Raw genomic sequence first — 25,951 nt, 5'->3', positions numbered from 1 at the left:
AAAAAGGAAGGAAGGAAAGAAAGAAGGAAGGAAGGAAGGAAGGAAGGAAGGAAGGAAGGAAGGAAGGAAGGAAGGAAGGAAGGAAGGAAGGAAGATTGATTCTGATTTCCCTGGATTTGTAGCAAACTTTGCAGAGTAGCCCCAGCCAAGGGGCTGGTTTCACTCTGCTGGCAGTGGAAGATGGGAGCTGTAGTTCTGCCCATAGAGTAGAGGGCTGCTCAGGGACACTGCCTGTTTTTACAGTCAGGGGTGATGGGTATTAGCATCTGTCTTGCCCACTTTTCTGTGGGAAAAGACCGGATTTCGTAAGTCTGCTTGAAAGAACCAAGCTCTTTGATTTCCAAAAGTATTTTTGCTTGCATTTCTTTTTTTCTATTTTAAATAAATCCTGCGCAGGCTGCACTGGCTCCCGGTGGTCTTTCGGGTGCAATTCAAGGTGTTGATTACCATCTTTAAAGCGCTCCAGGCTTAGGACCGGGCTATTTACAAGACCGCCTACTGCCACAAACAGCCTCCCACCGACCTGTGCGCTCCCACAGAGAGGGCCTCCTTGAGGTACCGTCGGTGAAACAATGTTGCTTGGCGACCCCCAGGGGTAGGGCCTTCTCTGCAATGAATAGAATAGAATAGAATAGAATAGAATAGAATAGAATAGAATAGAATAGAATAGAATAGAATAGAATAGAATAGAATAGAATTTATTGGCCAAGTGTGATTGGACACACAAGGAATTTGTCTTGGTGCATATGCTCTCAGTGTACATAAAAGAAAAGATACGTTCATCAAGATACAAGATTTACAACACAATTGATGGTCAATATATCAATATAAATCATAAGGATTGCCAGCAACAAGTTATAGTCATACAGTCATAAGTGGAAAGAGATTGGTGATGGGAACTATGAAACAATTAATAGTAGTGCAGATTCAGTAAATAGTCTGACAGTGTTGATGGAATTATTTGTTTAGCAGAGTGATGGCCTTCGGGAAAAAACTGTTCTTGTGTCTTGTTGTTCTGGTGTGCAGTGCTCTATAGCGTCATTTTGAGGGTAGGGGTTGAAACAGTTTATGTCCAGGATGTGAGGGATCTGTAAATATTTTCACGGCCCTCTTCTTGATTCGTGCAGTATACAGGTCCTCAATGGAAGGCAAGTTGGTAGCAATTATTTTTTCTGCAGTTCTAATTATCCTCTGAAGTCTGTGTTTTTCTTGTTGGGTTGCAGAACCGAACCAGACAGTTATAGAGGTGCAAATGACAGACTCAATAATTCCTCTGTAGAATTGGATCAGCAGCTCCTTGGGCAGTTTGAGCTTACTGAGTTGGCGCAGAAAGAACATTCTTTGTTGTCCTTTTTTAATGATGTTTTTGATGTTAGCTGTCCATTTGAGATCTTGCGATATGATGGAACCTAGAAATTTGAAGGTTTCTACTGTTGATACTGTGTTGTCAAGTATTGTGAGAGGTGGAAGTATGGAAGGGTTTCTCCTAAAGTCTACCACCATTTCTACGGTTTTGAGTGTGTTCAGTTCCAGATTGTTTTGGTTGCACCACAAGGCTAGTCGTTCGACCTCTCGTCTATATGCGGATTCGTCATTGTCTCGAATGAGACCAATCACTGTTGTGTCATCTGCGAACTTCAGTAGCTTAACAGATGGATCATTGGAGATGCAGTCATTGGTATACATAGAGAAGAGAAGTGGGGAGAGCACACAGCCTTGGGGGGCCCCTGTGTTAATTGTACAGGTATTTGATGTGATCTTGCTTAGCTTCACCTGCTGCTTCCTGTTTGTTAGGAAGCTTGTGATCCACTTACAAGTCTGTTCCGGTACCTGTAGCTGGTTTAGCTTAGTTAGAAGAATGTCTGGAATGATGGTATTGAATGCTGAACTAAAGTCTACAAAAAGGACCCTTGCATAGGTCTTTGGAGACTCAAGATGTTGTAGGATGTAGTGCAGAGCCATATTAACAGCATCATCTGTTGATCTATTTGCTCAGTATGCAAATTGCAAGGGGTCTAACAGCGGATCCGTGATGGTGGGCTTCTTCGGCACTGGGATGATGGTAGAGTGTTTGAAGCAAGAAGGAACATAACACATCTCTAGTGATTTATTGAAAATATGGGTGAAGATGGGGGCCAATTGGTCAGCACAGACTTTTAAGCAAGAAGGAGTTATCTTGTCTGGGCCTGGAGCTTTTCCTGGCTTATGTCTGTGAAATAGGTCCTGCACTTCCTTTTCTGTGATCACTAGAGGTTGTGAACCCAATGAAATGGGGTCAGTTGTAGGAGGCTTGGCTGTTGTTGGTGTGTCTGAGATGGGGGTTGTGGAGATAGGTGGCTGTAGTTTCCTTTCAAACCTGCAGTAAAACTCATTCAGGTCATCTGCCAGTTGTTGATTACCTTCAGCCTGGGAAGGAGGTTTGCCATAGCCGGTGATATTTTTAAGAGTTTTCCACATGTTTGCTGGTTCATTTGCTGAAAACTGATTCTTTAGCTTTTCAGAGTAGCTTCTTTTTGCTGCTCTGATCTCCCTTGTTAGTGCATTTCTGGCCTGATTGTACAGCATTTTATCACCTTTTCTGTAGGCTTCCTCTTTGGAATGTCGTAGCTGCTTAAGTTTAGGTGTAAACCAAGGTTTGTTGTTGCCTTATACATTGTAAGCCGCCCTGAGTCTTCGGAGAAGGGCGGGATATAAATGTAAATAATAAAAAAATAAAATAATAATAACTGTGTATTCGCAAGTTCCTTGTAGGTACACATAGGTCTTCACAGAAGCTGACATATGATGTTACAGGATCTGTGAGTTCATCCAGGTCTGCAGAGGTATCTTTAAAAATATTCCAATCAGTGCAGTCAAAACATGCCTGCAGCTTTAATTCTGATTCCTCCGTCCAGGTTTTCACTGATTTAATTATTGGTTTTATGGCTTTAAGTCTTTGCCTGTAAGCAGGTACAAGGTGAATCATGCAATGATCAGAGTGTCCTACAGCTGCACGTGGTAAAGACCGATAGGCATCTTTTAGTGTTGTGTAGCAGTGGTCTAGAGTATTCTTGCCTCTGGTGGGACAATTGACATGCTGAAAGTATTTTGGTAGTTCTTTCCTTAAGTTTGCCTTGTTTAGATCTCCCAAAACAATGGCCAGTGAATCAGGGTGTTTGGCTTCAGCCTCCATGATTTGGTCAGCTAGAGTTCGTAATGCCTTGTTTACACAGGCTTGTGGTGGGACATAAACAGCAATTAGAAGAAATGAGGAAAATTCACGAGGCGAATAGTAAGGTTTGCAGTTGATAATTAGAGTCTCTAAATTGTTGTCACAGAATTTGTAAATTATATTAAAATCTTGACACCAGTTTCTATTAATATATAGGCATAAGCCTCCTCCTTTCTTTTTACCAGATGTTTCTGGAATCCTGTTTGATCGTTCAATTTGAAATCCTGGAATGTTCAGGCTGCTATTTTCAATTGATTCATTTAACCAGGTTTCAGAGAAGCATAGGACTGCTGAATTGCGAAAATCAGAATAGTATTTGTTTAAGAGGAGTATTTCATCCATCTTATTTGCAAGTGAGCGTATATTTGTTAGGAAAATTGAAGGCAGAGGAGTTTTAATGCGAGTTCTTAGCTTGATTAAGATCCCAGATCGCTTACCTCTTTTTCTTCGTTTCCGTCGTTTGGTTTTTTTAGTAATCCATGGCTCCATGGGAATTGCCCCCTCCTGTGTTAGAATCTCCTCCGTGTTTGTAAAGACAGGCGGGGGTGAGATTAAAGAAAGCTGCTCCTTAAAGAAATGTTCCTTAATTTTTAGCAGATGGTCTCGTGAGTAGGAAATCCGTAGTGAGTCACAGAGAACAATTAGAAATAAAGAAACAATTAGAGAGCATTTCACCAAGGCAGCCTTCGTCGGCGCCATCTTGGATCATATATAATAAATAATAATAAATAAATAAATAAATAAATAAATAAATAAATGGGAACCCCCTTCCCACCCCCAACTCCAATCATTCACTTTAGATGATCATCTTTTAGGGGAAATTCTCCGTTCTGGTTGTGCCACCTGTATTTCACTTTTTTCCTTTTTTTTCCCTCCAAAAAGATTATTCAAATATATATCTCATTTTTATTCACCTGAATAAAGGGAGTGGGGGGGGGAAACAGCCTGTTTGACTCTGTTAAATGCGCTTATCTCTTAAATAGGGCTTGTTAGCTCCCAATAATACCTTCATTCAAGAGGACGCAGTATAATTTCATTTAAAAAATGCACACTCCTTGGCAACCAGATTCCCATTTACTGTATCTCACTGTTTTAAACCACCTCTGTTGTTTTGTTTTGGTTTTTTTTCCTAAATGTTTTTTTTAGAAACGGGTGTTTGTTTGTTTTTGTTATTGTTGTTGAATCTTTGTACCACCCATAAAAAGTAATTGTCTGCTTAATCCAAAATTGCTTTAAGACTTGAGGTTATTTAAAAATGGTGCATATTCATTATCTTAACTAATGGAGAAGAAATTCCTTCCTTCCTTCCTTTAGAATAGAATAGAATAGAATTTTTTATTGGCCAAGTGTGATTGGACACACAAGGAATTTGTCTTGGTGCATATGCTCTCGGTGTACATAAAAGAAAAGATACGTTCATCAAGGTACAACATTTACAACACAAATGATGGTCAATATATCAATATAAATCATAAGGATTACCAGCAACAAAGTTACAGTCATACAGTCATAAGTGGAAAGAGATTGGGGATGGGAACGATGAGAAGATTAATAGTAGTGCAGATTTAGTAAATAGTTTGACAGTGTTGAGGGAATTATTTGGAGTGATGGCCTTCGAGGGGGAAAACTGTTCTTGTGTCTGGTTGTTCTGGTGTGCAGTGCTCTTTCCTTCCTTCCTTCCTTCCTTCCTTCCTTCCTTCCTTCCTTCCTTCCTTCCTTCCTTCCTTCCTTCCTTCCTTCCAGAGGTGGGTTTCAGCAGGTTCTGACCAGTTCTGGAGAATGGGTAGCGGAAATTTTGAGTAGTTCGGAAAACCGGTACTAAAAATTCTGACTGGCCCCGCCCCCCTTCTATTCTCTGCCTCCCAAGTCCCAACTGATTGGGAGGAAATGGGGATTTTGCAGTAACCTTCCCCTGGAGTGGGGTGGGAATGGAGATTTTACAGTATCCTTCCCCTGCCATACCCACCAAGTCACACCCACAGAACCAGTAGTAAAAAAATTTGAAACCCATCACTGCTTGCTTGCTTCCTTTCTTCCTTCCTTCCTTCCTTCCTTCCTTTCTCCCCACTCCCCTCCCCTCCTCTTTGATAATTGTTTAAATTTCCAACATTTCGGGGATGTGTTGCTAAACATTTTAGCCAATCTTGCTGGGGTGGGGAGATGCCACCTGTAAAACATTTTATGAAGATTCTCTTTATATGATGTAGCCAATGTCAGTTTCCGGTTCCTTTCCCAAAGCTTTTGCCAGTTATCCAAATCAATGTTATATCTAAAAATTTTAGCCCATACAACCATTGTCTCTTTAACTTGTTCTTCCTCCATTTTATAGTCTAGTAAATATTTATACATTGTCTTTATCAGTTTGCTATCCGTTCCCACTGGTAGTTTATCTAATATCGGTTAATTCTCTATAAATTCCCCGTACTTTTACATCCTTCACGTAGCATGATTATATTTGCAGGTATGACGACCATTCCAGTTCCACCCCTTGTTCTTTTAATTCTAGTCTGGTTTTTAGTTTGCCATTCTCGTTTAACCCTAACCCTCCCCTCCTGGCTTTTTCATGTGCTTCAATCTCGCCCAGTGGTGGGTTTCAATTTTTTTTACTATGGGTTCTGTGGGTGTGGCTTGGTGGGTGTGGCATGGCTTGGTGGGCGTGGCATGGTGGGCGTGGCAGGAGAAGGATACTGTAAAATCTCCATTCCCTCCCCACTCCAGGGGAAGGATACTGCAAAATCCCCATTTCCTCCCGATCAGCAGGGACTCGGGAGGCAGAGAATAGATGGGGGGCAGGGCCAGTCAAAATTTTTACTACCAGTTCTCCGAACTACTCAAAACTTCCACTACCGGTTCTCCAGAACTGGTCAGAACCTGCTGAAACCCACCTCTGATCTCTCCCCTCACTCACTTATATCCTCCGGGAGAAGGGCGGTATACAAATTAAATTATTATTATTATTATTATTATTATTATTATTATTATTATTATTATTATTATTATTATTATTATTATTATATATGCTTCTATATCTCTCTTCCCCTCCCCTCCCCTCCTGTCTTTTCGACGTGCTTCTATTTGGGAGGATCTGGATAAATTTTTCTCTCCGTTTTTCTAATTGACTATGTTCCAGCTAATAGTGCTTCAGTTGCTCTATAGAAAAATCTTCCAATGAACAGTGGTGCTTTGTTGGCAACTATTCCTCATATTTAAAATATCAGAGATGTACAAGATTTTAAATTAGCCAACCCTGATCACATTCTATTTTTTATTTCTTTAAAAAAAAATCTGCATTTCCCGTGAACTCTCCTTTGTATGCCGATGGCTAAGTGACTAGAATACCAGGACATTCTCCAAGGGCACAATGTCTTGCCAAGTTACTGCTTGTAACCTTTCAGTCATCAGCGCTTCCTTTGTGCTAAACTGAGAACTAAACATTCTTTACTCGGGGATAAACCATCCTTAGGGATGGAATCTGAACTCTTGAGAACAATCAAGTAACAACAGCTCATACAAGCTTGATTGTGAAAGACTACCCTCAACAGGCAAAACTTCAGGAGGGAGCGTTCTAGGTGCAGAGACCAAAACCAAGGGCTGCCCCTAATTAAATAGGAAGAGCTAGAGGAAACCCACCTTCCATTTTACGTGAAATTGGAATGATTCAGACAAACCCCTGGATTTATTTCTTCCAAGGGGAATTCTAAATCCGAGTTTTGAGAGTTAACGTGCCATTCTAGTTTCTTCTTAAGTGAACATTTTCTGCTTCCTCTTGTAAGAACACAGCAGAGGAGAAATGTCTAGGAGACATTCACGTTGTGGGTGTCCCAAAGGTGCTATTCAAAAAGCAAGTGGGCTTTCTTGGGGTGGGATGGGGGGGTTCCCCTTGAAAACATTTTGCTTCTCCTCCAAGAAACTTCTTTGGTTCTTCAGTTGTGAGTTGTTCTTCTCATCCAAGAAGCTTCTTCAATTCTGAGTTCTTCTCATCCAAGAAGCTTCTTTGGTTCTTCAGTTGTGAGTTCTTCTTCTCATCCAAGAAGCTTCTTCAATTTTGAGTGCTTCTCATCCAAGAAGCTTCTTTGGTTCTTCAGTTGTGAGTTGTTCTTCTCATCCAAGAAGCTTCTTCAATTCTGAGTTCTTCTCATCCAAGAAGCTTCTTTGGTTCTTCAGTTGTGAGTTCTTCTTCTCATCCAAGAAGCTTCTTCAATTCTGAGTTCTTCTCATCCAAGAAGCTTCTTTGGTTCTTCAGTTGTGAGTTCTTCTTCTCATCCAAGAAGCTTCTTCAATTCTGAGTTCTTCTCATGCAAGAAGCTTCTTTGGTTCTTCAGTTGTGAGTTCTTCTTCTCATCCAAGAAGCTTCTTCAATTCTGAGTGCTTCTCATCCAAGAAGCTTCTTTGGTTCTTCAGTTGTGAGTTCTTCTTCTCATCCAAGAAGCTTCTTCTATTCTGAGTTCTTCTCATGCAAGAAGCTTGATATCTTGACAGATTTGAACAATTTGCCATATCCAAAAAAATAAAATTTAATGTGGAGAAAAGCAAGGTTTTACACCTAGGCAGGAAAAACCAAAGGTACAAGTACAGATTAGGTGAATCCTTACTCAAAAACAGTAGCTGTGAGAGGGACCTTTGAGTCCTAGTGAATGTTCACTTAAACATGAGTCAGCAGTGCACGGCAGCAGCCAAAAAAACTTAATACAATCTTTGGTTTTATAAACAGAGCCATAGAATCAAAATCACGTGACACATTAATACCATTTTATAAATCCTTAGTAAGACCACCCCTGGAACACTGCTGTCATGTCTCACTCCTCCGCTGACGGCCGGGTCAGGGAAATCCGAATCAGGCTTGCCTCTGCAGCTCTGCCCAAAGTCCTAGCAAAGTCCTCAGAGCAGGCAGGAGACCAGAAAGTGACTTCAGCAAGATAAGTTCGACTTTGCCTGACTCAGAGACTGCCAGAAAACAGATCCTTTATATAGGCCATGGGGTGTGGCTCCATGACTCAGCACTCATTAAGGCCTGCCCCTCCCTTCCTTCTGTTGCCTCCGCCTATCCAGTCTTCTGATGCGAGGGTCACTCCAATCAGCAGCTGTTGGAAATAAACTTTCCTTAGGCTCACATGCTGTGGAGGAGGGGGAGGGGTCTAGCTGCTCCATTTGCCTGGGCATGGAGCCAGGGCTGGGGCCGGGGGATGCTCCCTCCTCTGCAGCCTGCTTGGGCATGGAGCCAGGGCTGGGACCGGGAGGTGCCCCCTCCTCTTCAGCTTGTCTGGGCATGGAGCCAGGACTGGGGCTGGGAGGTATACATTCCTCCGTGTTCGGGAGCAGATAAGAAGGCCCCGGCTGCTGTGAGAGCGGGCAAGACACAACAACTGCATCCAGTTTGGGTCACCATATTTACCAAAAAAAGATGTTGAGACTTTGGAAAAAGTTGCAGAAAAAAACGATTAAGACGATTAAAGGCCTGGTGACAAAAACATATAAAGGTTGCAGGAATTGGCTATGGCCAGTCTAGAGGGGGAAAAAGGACTAGGGGTGACAATGATAGCAGGATTTCAGTATTTGAGGGGCTGCCCCAAAGAAGAGGAGGTCAACTTATTTTCCAAAGGCGAGAAGGCAAGACAAGAAACGGTGGATGGAAACTGATCAAGGAGAGAAGCAACCTGGAATTAAGGAGAAACTTCCTAACAGTGAGGACAAATTAACCAGTGGAACAGCTGGCCTCCAGAAGTTGTGGGTGCTTCATCACTGGAGGTTTTTAAGAAAAGACTGGACAGCCACCTGTCTGAAATGGTTTAGGGTCTCCTGCTTGAGCAGAAAGTTGGACTAGAACAGGGATCTGCAAACTTGGCTCTTTTAAGACTTGTGGACTTCAATTCCCAGAGTTCAAGTCCACAAGTCTTAAAAGAGCCAAGTTTGCAGACCCCTGGACTAGAAGACCTCCAAGGCCCCTTCAAGGCTCTATTCTGATTGATTGAATGTGGAGAATGTAAATGGTGGTGATGGTGCAGAGAAGAGCAACAAAGATGATTAGGGGACTGGAGGCTAAAACATATGAAGAACAGTTGCAGGAACTCGGTATGTCTAGTTTAATGAAAAGAAGGACTAGGGGAGACATGATAGCTGTGTTCCAATATCTCAAGGGTTGCCACAAAGAAGAGGAAGTCAAGCTATTCTCCAAAGCACCTGAGGGTAGAACAAGAAGCAATGGGTGGAAACTGATCAAAGAAAGAAGCAACTTAGAACTAAGGAGAAATTTCCTGACAGTTAGAACAATTAATCAGTGGAACGACTTGCCTGCAGAAGTTGTGAATGCTCCAACACTGGAAATTTTTAAGAAAATGTTGGATAGCCATTTGTCTGAGATGGTGTAGGGTTGCCTGCCTGGGCAGGGGGTTGGACTAGAAGGCCTCCAAGGTCCCTTCCAACTCTGTTGTTATGTTATGTTATGTTATGCTATGCTATGCTATGCTATGCTATGCTATGCTATGCTATGCTATGCTATGCTATGTTATGTTATGTTATGTTATGTTAAGATTGGTTGGCAAGATTGCTGCTGTTCTCTGAGAAATCCCTCTTTGCTTTGCCTTCCTGGCAGATGAAGGAAGGGGAGGAAGGGGGGGGGGTCGAAACTGAAACTCTCTGCTGCCTTATTTGCTAATGAGTTACTAATGATGAAGATGTTTCTGGCAATCAAGCAATTAATGACTTGCAGAAGTGGACTTTCTAAACTTGGGCAAAAAATATCTGGGTCTCTGTGGTGCGCGGCACTAATCATACCCGTAATGACTTCATACTGCCCCCAAATTTCAGGCATGTCATAGTTAGTCAACTGAATCCAAGGCATCCACCTGGAAACAAAAGTGGACAATTAGGGAGCAATTAAACAGTGTGGCTGAGAGAGTAAAGACAGACAGCCGACTGAGAAAATGGAAGATGGTACGCTTAGCAATTGCAACAGCACATAGACTTATATATGAGTCTAGGGGACTGGTCATGTCATAGACTAGGGGAGACATGATAGCAGTGTTCCAATATCTCAGGGGTTGCCACAAAGAAGAGGGAGTCGGGCTGTTCTCCAAAGCACCTGAAGGCAGGACAAGAAGCAATGGGTGGAAACTGATCAAGGAAAGAAGCAACTTAGAACTAAGGAGAAATTTCCTGACAGTTAGAACAATTAATCAGTGGAACGACTTGCCTGCAGAAGTTGTGAATGCTCCAACACTGGAAATTTTTAAGAAAATGTTGGATAACCATTTGTCTGAGATGGTGTAGGGTTTTCCTGCCTGGGCAGGGGGTTGGACTAGAAGGCCTCCAAGGTCCCTTCCAACTCTGTTGTTGTTATTATTATTATTATATACCGCTTCACAGCACTTTACATCAACATTTTACACTTTACATCCCTTAACACTGTCAAACTATTTACTAAGTCTGCATTACTATTAATCTTCTCATCATTCCTATCTCCTCCTACCTATGACTATATGACTGTAACTTTGTTGCTTGTATCCTTATGATTTATATTGACTGTTTCCTAGCATGATTTGATTGCTTATTTGTACCCTATTACTATCATTAAGTGTTGTACCTTATGATTCTTGACGAACATATCTTTTCTTTTATGTACACTGAGAGCATATGCACCAAGACAAATTCCTTGTATGTCCAATCACACTTGGCCAATAAAAAATTCAATTCAATTCAATTCAATTCTATTCTATTCTATTAGCGGTTTACAGAGTCAGCGTATTGCCCCCAACAATCTGGCTCCTCATTTTATTGACTTCGGAAGAATGGAAGGCTGTGTCAACCTTGTGCCGGTCAGGATCGAACTGCTGGCAGTGAGCGGAGTCAGCCTGTAATACTGCATTCTAACCACTGCGCCACCACAGTTCTTTTAGAAGAGTGCTATTGAGATCAGCATCCTATAGTGGTGCGATCCATTTTTGGTGTGATGATGATGTTACCCGTTCAGCTGAGTTTGACTTTGGCGATTCTATGGGCCAGGTCTGTCCTGCACTGATTCACTTAATAACTGTGGCAAGAAAAGTCGTAACACGGGGCAAAAAGTCCCCTAGCATACATCTCTTTTAGCAACATAAATTTTGGGCTCGGTTGTGGTTGTAAGTTGAAGGCTACCTGCACAAACATCTGGAACTGGACAATCCAGCGCATGAAAGGAAAACGGCCCGACAGCCACTTTAAACCTCAAAATTGGGGTGCAGAGACAGTTTTCAGAGACTTGGAGAACAGCTGCGGGGCGGGAGTTATAGGGGTTTCCAGTGGGATGCTATTCCAGAAGCAGCCATGACTGGTTGACATTTGGCGATGTGGCGTAATCCAAGTCACAGCTCCCAACTTGGGTCTCTGTGCGCCAGTGAGCCCCAGTAAAGCTCTTTTCTTCTGCTTTGAAAGCAGTTGGCCCTAGACACGTCTGAATGTCTGAAGCTGGCTAGGTCCCGCTCCGTTTGCCTGGGATGGTGCGCGGGGGGTGGTGGAAATGGGACATCATGGTTTATGAATTTGGAAGGCATGCATTCCCATCGCTCGGCGGTGGCTCTCCATTTGTAATCCTGCCCGCTGCTTTGATGGCTGCGAGATGGTCCTCTGCTCCGTGCAGATGGTCGGTGTGCACAAGTGCAAATGATGTGGATCACATCACCATTGACGAAATGTTAATTTCCGGAGCCTGCGGTTGCTGTGTGGAGCAAAGGTTTTGGCGTCTGCCGAGTGTAGAATTCCTTTCCTGTTAATAGCTGCCAGATCTCTGCGGTCTATTTTGGGAATCGGATTCTGTTCAATCGGTTTACTCGGCAGAGCCGTCACTTTATTTTAATGGATTTCTATATTTATTCATCCGTTGAGCAGGTGCCAGAAACGTGACAGTCAGTTCCCTCATCCCAGAGAGATGTGTGATAATGATTAAACTACGCGGGGCTTGCTGTTAAAAAAAGAAAGAAAGAAAGAAAGAAAGAAAAGAAAATCAGTTCAATTTTTTTTTTTTTTGCCCAGAAGAGTGAAAAACTAGACAGGTAAACATAGCATATAGCTAAAGGGCAGACAGCAGGCATCAAATGGCCTTAAAGTGGCCCAATTCAGAAGCTCGTTTGAAGCTGCCCGTGCTGAACAGATGAGAGGCCTGCAAATGTTCCCAGATCCTTGAAGGCCTCCGGATATCCTGATGAGGTATTAGAGGAAGTAATTCAGGAAGAAAGAGACAAATAACCACCTCTGGATCTTGGCTGACCTCATAGAGCCGCTGCAACAGTGAGACGACGCTTAGATCCAAAAAAAGCGTGGATAATGCCCACCGCTTTCCAGGGAGAGCAATGTGGGTTCCTTTTAACCCTTCCCAACAACGGCCAAGTCCCTTTTATGCTTGATTCTTTTATCATGGGCTTGCTCAGAGCTCCCTCCAGTGCATTTGCAAAAAAAGCTTGGGGAGTTCACGTTTTTTTTTTTTCCTGGCAGTAAGTAGAGGATTGCTCCACGGTTTCTCAGACTTGGCAGTTGGAACTTCAACTCCCAGAATTCCCCTCCCAGAATTCTGGGAGTTGAAGTCCACACGTCTTCAACAAGTCCACAAACGTTGGATGAGTCAATGAAATGTTTAGTATGGCCATTAGGACCCTATGAGCATAGCTGGCTGGGGAATTCTGGGAGCTGAAGTCCACAAGTATTAAAGTTACCAAAACTGGATACCCCTGCTGTAGACCTTCCTGAACAAGGAGTAGTAGGATTATTATTTAGAATCTGTCCAGCACAACAGATCTTAGCTCAGTGGCTAAGACGCTGAGCTTGTCAATTGAAAGGTCGGCAGTTCAGCGGTTCGAATCCCTAGTGTCGCGTAATGGGGTGAGCTCCCGTTACTTGTCCCAGCTTCTGCCAACCTAGCAGTTTGAAAGTACGTAAAAAATGCAAAGTAGCAAAATAGGGACCACCTTTGGTGGGAAGGTAACAGTGTTCCGTGCGCCTTTGGTGTTTAGTCATGCCAGTCACATGACCATGGAGATGTCTTCGGACAACAATGGCTCTTCGGCTTTGAAACGGAGAGGAACACTGCTCCCTGGAGTCAGGAACGACTAGCACATGTGTGCGAGGGGAACCTTTACCTTTATCTTATGGCCATTAGGACACTAATTAATTATTAAATATGAGAATGGCTGACTAGGGAACTCTGGGAGTTGAAGTCCAGAAGTATTAAAGTTACCAAAATTGGATACCTCTGCTGTAGACCTTCCTGAACAAGGAGTAGTAGGATTATTACTCAGAATCTGTCCGGCACAACAGATCTTTTATGTCCTTTTAATTTCATGTTTAATATATCCCATTTAAAGTACGTATTTAAATGTATAGGAACGAAATCCGATAGTGTTGGAGGTAGGGAATAGAGAAGTATGTCTTATTGTCATCTCTACAGCCTCTCGTTGACTGTGATCCATATTCATCTTAAATATTTTTTTTCTTAAAAATGTGACACACATACACACACATACTCAAAAAAAAAAAATTTCACTGTGGGGAAAAAATATATTGTCAATGCATGTTTGTTCTGGTAATAAATTCAACGTGCCTCAGCGTAATTTATTTTGCAAGCGATCCAAAAAGAAGTCTAACCTTGTTTACCATCCTTTTTTTTTTTTTAAATGCTTTCTCTTTCTGTTCTTTTCAATAGGATTCGGCTTTGTAACTTTTGAGAATGAAGACGTGGTGGAAAAAGTCTGCGAAATTCATTTCCATGAAATCAATAATAAAATGGTAAGTTTTCCCAATGGGAGCGTCTAAGTTTTGAGAAAATGGGGGCTTTTTTAAAAAATCACTGGCCGCTCAGAGTTGCTCTTGAGGCTTCTGTTGTGAACCCAACCGCATCAAGCCTGCTTTCACCCACTGATACTTAGTCTACAGCAGAAGTCTTCAAACTTGACAGTTTTGAGACTTGTGGACTTCAACTCCCAGAATTCTGGGAGTTGAAGTCCACAAGTCTTAAAGCTGCCACGTTTGAAGACCTCTGGTCTACAGAGCTGTGTTTTTAGGCCTCTGCTTTCCCGTAGAATGGACCGTCTCCCTCATTTTTGGAGCCCATCCCTCATAAGCTACTGCCGCTTTTCAGCCTTCAGAAGGCTGCCGATATACTAAAGTACCTTTTCAGTGACATTCCTAGCGTATGCACAGCTGCGATAGGTTCTCTTATGTCCTTCCACAACTGCCTGTGTAGATAATCATTGTTGCCGAATGTGTTTTGAATGGCAGCTATTCTTCAACAAAATGCAAATGGATATAAATAGCACCAGATTAGGCATTTATTTGGGAGGTGGGGGAAGATTTCAAATAAAAACGGTTGACGTCTCGGAAGGCTGACGTCTCGTGCTTCAGAGAATTATCCGAGGGAGGTTGACCGTTCTCTTGGGAAGGCGTGTAGCTCAAGTGATGGAGCCCACACATTAGCGACTGACAGTCTCTGGTTCATTTTTTCCCCCCCTCTCTAGCTTAAAAGGAAAACAAAAATGGAGTCGGAAACCCCTGAAAGTGGTTGCGTTAACATTAGGCGGTCTCATAGTTGAATATGGTAGGAGAAGGCCTTGCTAATACAATGTGCATCAATGTTTCTCAGCCGTGGCTGAGGAATTCTGGGAGTTGGAGTCCACCCATCTTAAAAGTGGCCGAGGTTGAAAAACACGGATGTGCAGTACAGTCAAGTGTGGTCTTTCGGGTGCGCTTCAAGATTTTGGTTACCATCTTTAAAGCGCTCCATGGCTTAGGACCCGGGTACTTACGAGACCGCCTGCTGTTACCTTTTGCCTCCCACCGACCCGTACGCTCTCACAGAGAGGGTCTCCTCAGGGTGCCGTCCGCCAAACAGTATCGGCTGGCGGCCCCCAGGAGTAGGGCCTTCTCTGTGGGGGCAGTGACGCTCTGGAACGAACTTCCCCCTGGCCTGCGTCAAGTGCCTGATCTTCGGACCTTCCGTCGTGAGCTCAAAACATATTTATTCATTAAAGCGGGACTGGCATAATTAGCGATGAATTTTAATTGGGTTTTCTTAATATTTTAAAATTTTAAATCTAAATTTTTAATTATCAGCCTTTATAATTTGCTTTTTTAAATGTTGTTTTAACTGTATATATTTTGTTTTTATTTTGGCTGTACACCGCCCTGAGTCTTTTGGGAGAAGGGCGGTATAAAAATTTAATAAATAAATAAATAAATAAATAAATAAACAAAACTAACATGACATAATAAAGGAGAACGTTTGTGGCTCAGGGTTGAAATGAGCTTGCTTGTTTTCTTGCAAGACGTTGCATTACCCAAACTAGGTAACCTCATCAGTGCTAGTTAAGGTTAACTTCAGAGCAACAATCAAGTAAACAATACCCCAATGAAGAAACTGCCAAAGAGCCGTCAGCAAACAGCCCAAAGCATCTCTAAGACCGTCCCTACCCACACAGACAAGTAAGTCTCCAGAATATAAACTGAGAGCAAACAGCACTCCTTGCTAGCACTGATGACGTTACCTAGTTTGGGTAATGAAATGTTGCAAGACAACAAGCAAGTTCAGAGAGCAACGAGGACACTCTCATTATATGAAATAGTAGAAAACCTGAATTGTTGGGCAGTAATCTATGGTATAAGAATGAGGAACCCAGGAATCTTGCTATTTGGTTTATGGAATGCAGGATGCTGAATGGTTATGGCTGCAGAGCGTAGTTCCAGCAATGTCCCGATATCTCATAGTTCCCATCACCAATCTCTTTCCATTTATGACTGTATGACTATAACTTGTTGCTGGCAATCCTTATGATTTATATTGATATATTGACCATCAATTGTGTTGTAAAGGTTGTACCTTGATGAACGTATATTTTCTTTTATGTACACTGAGAGCATCTGCACCAAGACAAATTCCTTGTGTGTCCAATCACACTTGGCCAATAAAGAATTCTATTCTATTCTATTCTATATCTCTTGTAAAACTGATCTAGCGATTATTGGAAATAGCAGGGCTGAATTCTAATGGAAGATCAAAGCCGCAAAGGGAAAATAGGTTTACGATCAGATTTTCAACTTGAGAATGCCTTCTGGCCAACGTACAGGTAGTCCTCACTTTATGACACAGTTGAGCCCCAAATTTCTGTTGCTAAGCAAGACAGTTGTTAAGTGAACTTTGTCCGATTTTACGACCTTTCTTATCACAGTTTTTAAGTGAATCACTGCCATTATTAAGTTAGTAGCACGGTTGGTAAGTGAATATGGCTTTGACTTTGCTGGCTTGGCTGACCTTGCTGGTCAGAAGGTCATAAAAGTTGGGTCACATGACTCCAGGAACTGTGACTGTCATAAATATGAGCCATTTGTAAAGTGTTCAAATTTTCAGCTGGCAACATGGGGATGCTGGTCGTAAATCACTTTTTTCAGTACCATTGTAATTTCAAATGGTCACTAAATGAATGGTTGTAAGTCAAGGACCACCTGTACTTAAGAACATTTCAGGTTTAAGAATGGAAGTCGAACCAGGCTGTCTGATTGTTCTCAAATCTGATTTCTTCAAAACCATTCATTTCTTTTTATTTATGTATGCACTTGTTCTTGCTGTGGTGAAAATTTAATGTGTAGACCCCTCTGAAGTCAGCAAGTGTTAATTTTTCACTAGACCCGGGTTTTTCCAATGTATTTTATTATTCGAAACCAATTAACATAAGGCAAACATATGCATATGTGTATCAGGGTTAGCAGTGTAATCTAACATAAAATAATGATAGAGGAGCAATTAACAGGCATATTGATTTAAATTCACCATATGAATATTTATTTATTATTTATTTATTTATTTTATTTTGTCACAACAATATATGTAGGAATCATACAAAAGATTATATAGTATATAAACATATATGAGTAAATATAAGGAGGTATAAGCATATATAGAAAGAAGAAAAGAAAAACAATAGGACAGGAACGGTAGGCACGTTTGTGCGCTTATGCACGCCCCTTATGGTCCTCTTAGGAATGGGGTGAGGTCAATAGTAGAAAGTTTTTGGAAAAACTTTTAGGATTGTGGGAAGAGACAACAGAGTCAGGTAAAGTATTCCAAGCACTGATGATTCTGTCGTCATATTTTCTGCAATCTAGATTAAAGTGGTTGACATTAAGTTTAAATCTATTAGTTGCTCTAGTATTATTGCAATTAAAGCTGAAGTAGTCTTTAACAGGAAGGACATTACAATAGATGATTCTGTGAATTAAGCTTAGGTCTTGTTGAAGGCGACGGAGTTCCAAGTTTTCTAAGCCTAGGATTTCGAGTCTGGTGGGATAGGGTATTCTATTGTTTTCAGAGGAATGGAGAACTCTTCTTGTAAAATATTTCTGGACACGTTCAATTGTATTGATGTCAGAGATGTGGTGAGGGTTCCAAACAGGCGAGCTGTATTCTAGAATTGGTCTAGCAAATGTTTTATATGCTCTGGTTAGTAGTGTGGTGTTTTTGGAAAAGAAGCTACGCAAGATTAGATTTACAACTCTTAGAGCTTTTTTTGCTATGTAGTTGCAGTGGGCTTTGGCACTTAGATCATTTGACATGAAAACTCCAAGGTCTTTAACGGGAGGGGGTCGTCTGTAAGGTAATGTCCATCTAGTATGTACTTAGTGTTTGGGTTCTTTTTTCCTATATGTAAGACTGAGCATTTGCTGGTTGAAATTTGGAGCTGCCAATTTTTAGACCAAGCGGTTAGATGATCAAGGTCGTTTTGAATGATAGAAGTATTGTCTGTGATGTTAAATAGTTTGACATCGTCAGCAAAGAGAACACAATTACTTGAGATATGGTCACAAAGATCATTAATGTATAGTATAAAGAGTGTTGGTCCAAGAACGCTGCCTTGAGGAACGCCACTCTTGACAGGAACAGGATTTGATAGAGCATTGCCAATTTTGACCACTTGTTGTCTGTTAGACAGAAAAGCAGATATCCATTTGTGGAGGGGTCCTGAGATGCCATAGGATATTAGTTTTAGGAGAAGTTTATCGTGTACTACTGAGTCAAAAGCTTTGCAGAAGTCTATGTAGATTGCATCTATTGATTTGCCTTGATCAAGATTTGAAGTCCATATGTTTTTGCAGTGGAGAAGTTGTAAGTTACATGATAATTTTTTTCTGAAACCAAATTGTTTGTTGGAGAGTAGGTTGTTTGTTTCTAAGTGTGAGGTAATGGATTGGTTGATGATAGATTCCATGACTTTGCAGGTGACACAGCAAAGGGAGATCGGTCTGTAGTTTTCGACTAAGCTGGGGTCTCCTTTTTTGAAGATAGGGATGACTGTGGCTAATGACCAAAGTTTGGGTAGTTTGTTTTTCTTGATCATGGTAGTCATTTGTGGTACATATAGTTTAATGACTCTATTGATTTCAAGTAGGAAGACTCTATAGTGGTCTTCAGCGGTTATGCAGGTTGCAAACAAATTTTGCCAGTCCAGAAATGAAAGATCATTGTTTATAAGGTCGTAATTGGCTTTTTTGAAGTTGTAGTTGGGAGTACTGTTGTTATGACGATTTAAGTATGGACGTATATTGAGACGAAAATCAATCATGCAGTGGTCACTGTTGGAAAAAGGTTCTTTAATTTGTAGTCCGTAAATTGAGTTTGAATTGTTGCAGAAGATGAGATCAAGGCAGTTGTTGAGTCTTGTATTGTTAGTTACAAGAGAGGATATGGGCAAGAAGTAGCCCATGTTAGCATTGAGGTTAGCATATTTGCATGGGTAATGTCATAGTCAGGGGCTCTGTAGCATAGTAAGAATCAAAGAGTAGTGTCAAGGGATAGGTCGCATACAATAGTTTCAGGAAGAGAGAGTTTATGTGCTACTTGGATATTTTTTAGATTCAGTGACTTTTTGTAAAAGATAGCCACTCCACCACCTCTTCGGTTTTCACGATCTGATCGATAGACTTGATATTCTTTGTTTGAGATAATGGAGTCAGGAAGGGATGAGTTCAGCCATGTTTCACAAACAAAAATGATATCAAATGTGCCATTGTTTAATAAGAGGATAAGTTCAGGTAATTTGTTGACTATGCTTCTTGCATTTATCAATTTGCATTTGAGATCTGAAGTGATTGATGTTGAAGAGGTAAGGGGCGTGCATACTAGTTTTGGATGTTAGTAGGTTGGGGGTTGTGTACAACAGATGGTTGTAAGAATATGTTGTAATATGTAAGAAACTACACCATTTGAACAACTAATCAACAAGAGAACCAATCAGCTGCTCAGAATTTAAATATAGCTCCAAACAAACAACCAATCATACAACCAACTGACTATACTGGCACTCAAGACACGCATACACGCACACACACACATACACACGTGTGTGTGTGTGTGTGTGTGTGTGTGTATATATATATTTGTTTTTGTAGGTTTTCACGGGTATAGGTATGTAGGTCTTGGCATTTTCAGGTCTTTTCCCATGTAAGGTTGAGAGTATCTTGGCGACGTTTCGACGAGGTCTCACTCGTCATCTTCAGGCTGGTGCTTACGGCTTCATGCTTGTGCGAGAAAAGCATGGTCGGAGCTGCCGTCTCTCTATAAATACTGGTGGGGAGGTGGGGAGTGTTGCTGTAAGCAGGTTGGCTGGCTGTGTGGTTGCATCTTGATTGGTAGGTGGAGTGCGTGTTTGCAGATTAGTCAGCTGTTCCGTAGCATCCTGTGTGGGTGTGGTCCTAGTTGTGTGCCCATTAGTCTTTTGTGTTGTAATGACCTGGTTAATGAGCTGTGATGAAACGTCCTGAGTTCTGGGAATGTGACCTCCTGAGTCTTCTGCTGTAACATCCTGGGTGGTAGGTTGTGTTGTAACGTCTTGAGCTTTGGTGTTGTGGTCTCTGGAGTTCTTTGCTCGCACAAGCACGAAGCCGTAAGCACCAGCCTGAAGATGACGAGTGAGAAAATCCTGTAATGATGTTACCTAGTCTAGGAACGAAACTTCAGAAACTAAATTGAAACAAGCTTGGAGAGCAAACCACTGCCAAAATGATAGATAGATCCCAAAATTATAAACAGAACAGCTGCATATAATTTGATCATGTTTCTCAAAAGCTTTTTTCTTTGTCTTGAAAAAAACCAAAACAAATTCAGATGTTGACAAACAATGCAAATCAAAAATGCAACATATACCAACAAATAGGCCGAGTTTTCACCTTTCAGTTTTATATCATAATACTTTTATCTAAGCTTCCATGAACCCAGAGTTCCCAATTCTTGATGTTTGGATAAATTCCAAATTAAAATATTCAGTGCATAGCAATTGATCCCACCAGTATTTGTTTTTACAATCCTACTGATGTCCCTTCAAATGTGACAATAATAATCCTAAATCTATACCGCCTTCCAATTTTTGAATGGCATCGGATTTCTAAGGAAACATCATAAAATGATACCGTAAATATGGTCTTTTTCAATGCAACCTCTACAATCAGGGCAATTTTAAAACATTTCCTCTGATGTAATTAAAGCCGATTCAGTCAACAAGATTTCAAACATTAAAGGAAGAAAAAAAAAATACTCTGAGGCTGCAATTTTAGAGGTAACTTCTGCAGTGCATCATCGAATGGCCTTACGAACCTGCAATCAGAGATCGGCATAACACAGAGAAGAATTCTAATTAGCACGAAGCTCGATACGTTTTGTACATTTGGAGTATTTTGTTTGAAGTGAGGGACAAACAAGCACACAAGAAGAATTTAGTTGTGCTGAGAAAAGGCAATCTACATCTTGGAGAAATGGAAAGTCCTTAAAAAATCGGATGCTAATTTGAACTGGAAGACAGCTAAAGAGACCCTGTGGTTAGACAGTAGGCCTGGATTTGCATTTCTGCTTAAAATAAAACGCATTCTATGTTTCTGGTCCAGTTATCTCTTAACCTCATCTAAGGACTGCTAGGGCAAATGGAGGCAGCATACTAAAAAGCAGAAACATCACCCTACCAACAAAAGTGTTTATAGTCAAGGCTATGGTTTTCCCAGTTGCAATGTTTGGCTGTGAAAGTTGGACCGTAAGAAAGGCTGAGTGCCAAAGAATTGAGGCCTTTGAACTCTGGTGCTGGAGAAGACTCCTGCGAGTCCCTTGGACTGCAAGGTGATCAAACGGGTCAGTTCTAGGGGAGATCAACCCTGACTGCTCTTTAGAAGGCCAGATCCTGAAGATGAAACTGAAATACTTTGGCCACCTAATGAGAAGGAAGGACTCCCTGGAGAAGAGCCTAATGCTGGGAAAGATTGAGGGCAAAAAAGAAAGAGACGACAGAGAACGAGGTGGCTGGATGGAGTCACCGAAGCAGTAGGCATGAGCTTAAATGGACTCCAGAGGATGGTAGAGGACAGGAAGGCCTGGAGGAACATTATCCATGGGGTCGCGATGGGTCAGACACGACTTCGCAACTAACAACAACAACAAGGACTGTTGTTCAAAACCAGTATTTCTCCACCTCAGCAACTTGGACTTCAAGTCCCAGAATTCCCAAACCAGCAGGCTGGCTGCCTGGCTGAAGAATTCTGGGAGTTGAAGTCCATACATTTTAAAGTTTAAAAGTTTAAAGTTGCTGAGGTTGAGAAACACTGGTTATAACCATAGGCTTCCTGAAGAATGGGCGGGGTACAAATAAATATAATAAAGCCAAAGTTTTTCTCAAATTTAAAGGGGGTCAAACCTATTTTCCAAAGCACTAGAAGGCAAGACGAGAAGCAATGGTTGGAAACTGAACAAAGAGAGAAGCAACCTAGAATTAGGAATCTAGAAATTTCCTAACAGCGAGAACAATTAACCAGTGGAATGGTTTGCCTTCAGGAGACGTGGGTGCGGAACCACTGAAGGCTTTTAAGAAGCGACTGGACAACCATTTGTCTAAAATGTTATAGGATCTCCTGCTTGAGCAGGGGGTTGGACTAGAAGACCTCAAGGTCCTTTTCAACCCTGTTATCCTGTATTCTGTATCACTGTTTTTACCTGGACCAGAGAAAAGACTTCGGTGATTTACAATAAATGCAGAGCTGATTCAATACAATAATGCATCAGGAAGATTAGTTAACCCATCCCTATATTTTAACTAGTATGGTACCTTTAACATTTCCAGCTAAAGATTCTTACTTTTTCCTTTTTGCGTTCCCAAATGCATTTCCAGTCTTTCATTTATTGGTCTGATCTCTGTTTCCAACTTTTAATTTAATAATGGAATTTATTTTTAAGCTGGATAAGATCAAAACAGTCTCCTTAGCATATGCTATAAGCCAATTCAATATTTGACTTGCTAATTTTTCACTGAGCTATGAAATAATATCCTTCATATTGTTCCTTTCGGGCACAATACAGGATGCATCTGAAATGAAAACAAGAGGTCTGTTTCATTATCCAGGTGGAGATATCAGGGCTAGCCTTCATAAATTGTGGTAGGAACAGGAGTGATTCAGATACATCAGTACTTTTAACTTTGGTGGAACTAACTGAACTGCACAGTTAGAATGTGGGGTCCTCATTTTATCAATCTCGGAAGGATGAAAGACTGAGTCAAGCTTGAGCTGGTCAGGATCGAACTCCAGGCAGTGAGCAGAGTTAGCCTGCAATACTGCATTCTGACAATAAATCACTCTCAGTCAATTGCAAAAAGCAGCTTTACTTAAAACAGCTTACATCCTACAACAATATCTTTAATGTCATTGAACTACCTATCCCAGGTCCTTGGAAACACTTGATCCAATGGCTAAAAATGCCATTGGAAATCTAGTCTAAAAATCTAGTCTAAAAAAATCTAATCTAAAAATCTGATTAACTGTGCGAACAATCGCAATAATAATAATAATAATCCCCAATGAAGCACTATTTTGATGTTGTTTTGGGGCTTATGTGTGCTCTGAGGAAAATGAGAGTTATGCTGAAGGTTCAACCATGCTGGACAGCTCTTATCAGAGGAACCAGATGAAGGAGGACTCTTCCATAAACAAGGCATAACTTACAAAAACCTATACCAGCTTCGTCATTGTCCAGGTCAACAAAGACCGTAGTAGGTGATGGAGTTCCTGGATATCTAGTGACAAGAAGGCTACAGGGCCCAAGACTGTTCATTGAAAAACTGAAGTTGTATGGGAAAACATCATCCAAAGTAGAATTGTCCAATTGCTAAACATTGTCTGCAGGGGTGAGATCCTACCGGTTCAGGCGAACCGGTAGCTCCGATGATCAGCTGGGAGCGAACCGGTTCGTCTGACAATCAGGTCGGCCGCTCACCCACCCCTGCACTTTACTTACCTTTATCTTCTCAGCTGATTGGTGCGGCAGAGCAGTTTGCCACACCTCAGCTGTTTTACTCCCAAGTGGTAACACAGAAGGTTAGCATTTGTAAAACTGCGCACGCATGCACCCGATCACCTAAACTGATTGTTAAACCGGCAGCATCCCACCACTGAGTGTCTAAATATAGAGCCAAAATATTGTAACGGAGTTTGGAATGGACAACTGTTGCCATCCTTACCATCAACAAGGGCTCGGGTGGGAGGGGAATAGTGAAAACTGAAGGAATCAAGATCCCCTATGGAAATAACTTCAAAAGTCTGGATGAAGACAATTGCCACGAATACCTGGGCATCCTTCCAGCTGACTGTTAAGTCAAGAAGAAGGTTAGAAGTGAATACATAACAGGAGCGAAGAAGATCTTAAAAGTCCAAACTCAACGAAGGAAATAATTTCAAGGTAATTAACACCTGAGCAATTCTAGTCATTAGATTCACAGCTGGAATAGTGGAGTATAGTGAAGCAGAACTAAAAGCCCTGGATAGGAAGACCAGAAAAATAACAATAATGAATCATGCTCTTCATACACGCAGCAACATTGACAGACTCTGGAGCAGGGGTCTCCAACCTTGGCAACTTTAAGCCTGGTGGACTTCAACTCCCAGAATTCCTCCAGGCTTAAAGTTGTCAAGGTCGGAGACCCCTGCTCTGGAGCATAGGTGGGCATGGAGTGTTGCAAGAATACCAGCTAGTTGGCATTGGAAAAATACAGATAGCCATCAATCTAGAACCGTAATTTCACTCTGGAATTAGGATTGCAAATCGTGTTGGCCTTTAAGCAGCTTACTTGTTGACCACATCTGATTTTACCATCTTTTTGCAGCGGTCATTAAGCAAAAGCAGTTGTAAAATAAAATGTCGGAGGCATTAAGCCAAACCGTTATCCACAATAGGTAGTTTTGCCAGAAACCAGAAGTAAGCACCAGTTTCTGGCAAAACAACAACAACAACAACAACAACTGTAAATTGATGTCATGTATAAACAACCCAAAATGCAATCATATGAATGCAGGGATGGGCTTGGCCGTCAGCATTTCAAATCTGAATGGTACGCAGCCCTGGGGAGGCCTGTCATATCTTCGGCCGATTTACTAAGCAACCAGTCGTAAATTTAGGACTCCCTGTATCCGGAGCACAGTGAAAAACGGGCACTGGAGCTAGTACACCATGAAGACTTACTGAATAGCAGAGAGACCAAGTTAGCCTATAAGAAAGACCAAATGAAGAATTGAAAAGAGACATTGCAAGGAAAATTATTACATGGTCAATACATTAAAAAAAAAAAATTGATCAGGCCCAAGCAGAGAACAAGAAGACCTGTAATGACTGAAAGCAAGAAAGTTGAAGAAAGTCACAAATTAGGGGCTAATTCTAACTGCACAAGACCAAGCTTTAAAAACAGATGCATACAAAGCCAGAAACAACAATAGACAATAAGCCGCCCTGAGTCTTCGGAGAAGGGCGGGGTATAAATGTAAAAAAAAAAAAAAAAAATACCGCCTCTGAAGAAACAGTGGACCACCTTGTTAGCTCCCACAAGAAGATCACAAGGACGGACTACAAGCAATGGCATGATAAAATAGCAACAATGAATGGTGCATTGGAAGATCTGCAAATTAATACCGTTTGCTTGAAAGCAAGAACTGGAAGGACTATAAAATATGGAAAACCGACCGCCCGGGTTCAAGACCCAAGCGCCTCCATGCAACGGGGTGAGCTCCTGTTCCTTGCCTCAGCTCCTGTTCACCTAGCAGTTCGAAAGCATGAAAACGCGAGTAGATAAATAGGTATCACTTCGGTGGGAAGGTTACAGCATTCCGTGCGCCTTTGGTGTATAGCCCAGTGGTGGGTTTCACTTACCTTTGCTACCGGTTTGCTCGTGCACGTGCTTGCGCAGAGCATATTTGATGACGTCTGGGTGGGTGGGCAGAGCCTCCCACCGCCGCTGCTACTGGTTCGCCAGAACCGGGGTGAACCAGTAGCTACCTACCACTGGTATAGCTATGCTGGCCCCATGATCACAGAAAATGTCTTCAGACAATGCTGGCTCCCACAGCCAAGAAATAGAGATGAGCACCGGGCCCTAGAATCAGACATGACTGGACAGGAAATCCTTTACCTTTTAATAGAAAATGCTCTGGGACTACAAACAGACACCATGTTACTAACTTAACAATTCACTTAACAGCTATGGCAAGAAACATTGTAAAGAGGGGCAAGATTCACTTAACAGCTGTCTCACTTAACAACAGAACTTTGGGGCTCCATTGTGGTCATACATCAAGGACCACCTATATGTGTTTTTCACTCTCCAGTGAATATGGCAATTCTTCCATGAATGTGATTCTCACTTTTGAGATTCAGCAGAAATTTATTTCTATATTTAATTTATATCCCGCCTTTATTATTTTTATAAATAACTC

At 41.6% G+C, this 25,951-nt stretch overlaps 1 protein-coding gene across 13 annotated transcripts in view; it reads left to right on the top strand.

The window, feature by feature from the left end:
• Positions 1 to 25,951, top strand: part of MSI2 (musashi RNA binding protein 2) — a 689,043-nt gene that overhangs the window by 539,439 nt on the left and 123,653 nt on the right. For all 13 annotated transcript variants that reach the window (XM_058164225.1, XM_058164223.1, XM_058164221.1 and 10 more), the window contains exon 8: positions 13,878 to 13,960. In XM_058164225.1, coding sequence (XP_058020208.1) covers positions 13,878 to 13,960 — 83 coding nt within the window. The remainder of the gene's footprint in view (positions 1 to 13,877; positions 13,961 to 25,951) is intronic.

Source organism: Ahaetulla prasina, chromosome 1 (assembly GCF_028640845.1).
Source record: "Ahaetulla prasina isolate Xishuangbanna chromosome 1, ASM2864084v1, whole genome shotgun sequence".
In the NCBI taxonomy this organism is placed as follows: domain Eukaryota; kingdom Metazoa; phylum Chordata; class Lepidosauria; order Squamata; family Colubridae; genus Ahaetulla; species Ahaetulla prasina.
Note: the sequence above shows the minus strand (reverse complement) of the source record. Positions and strands in the feature narration are given on the sequence as shown.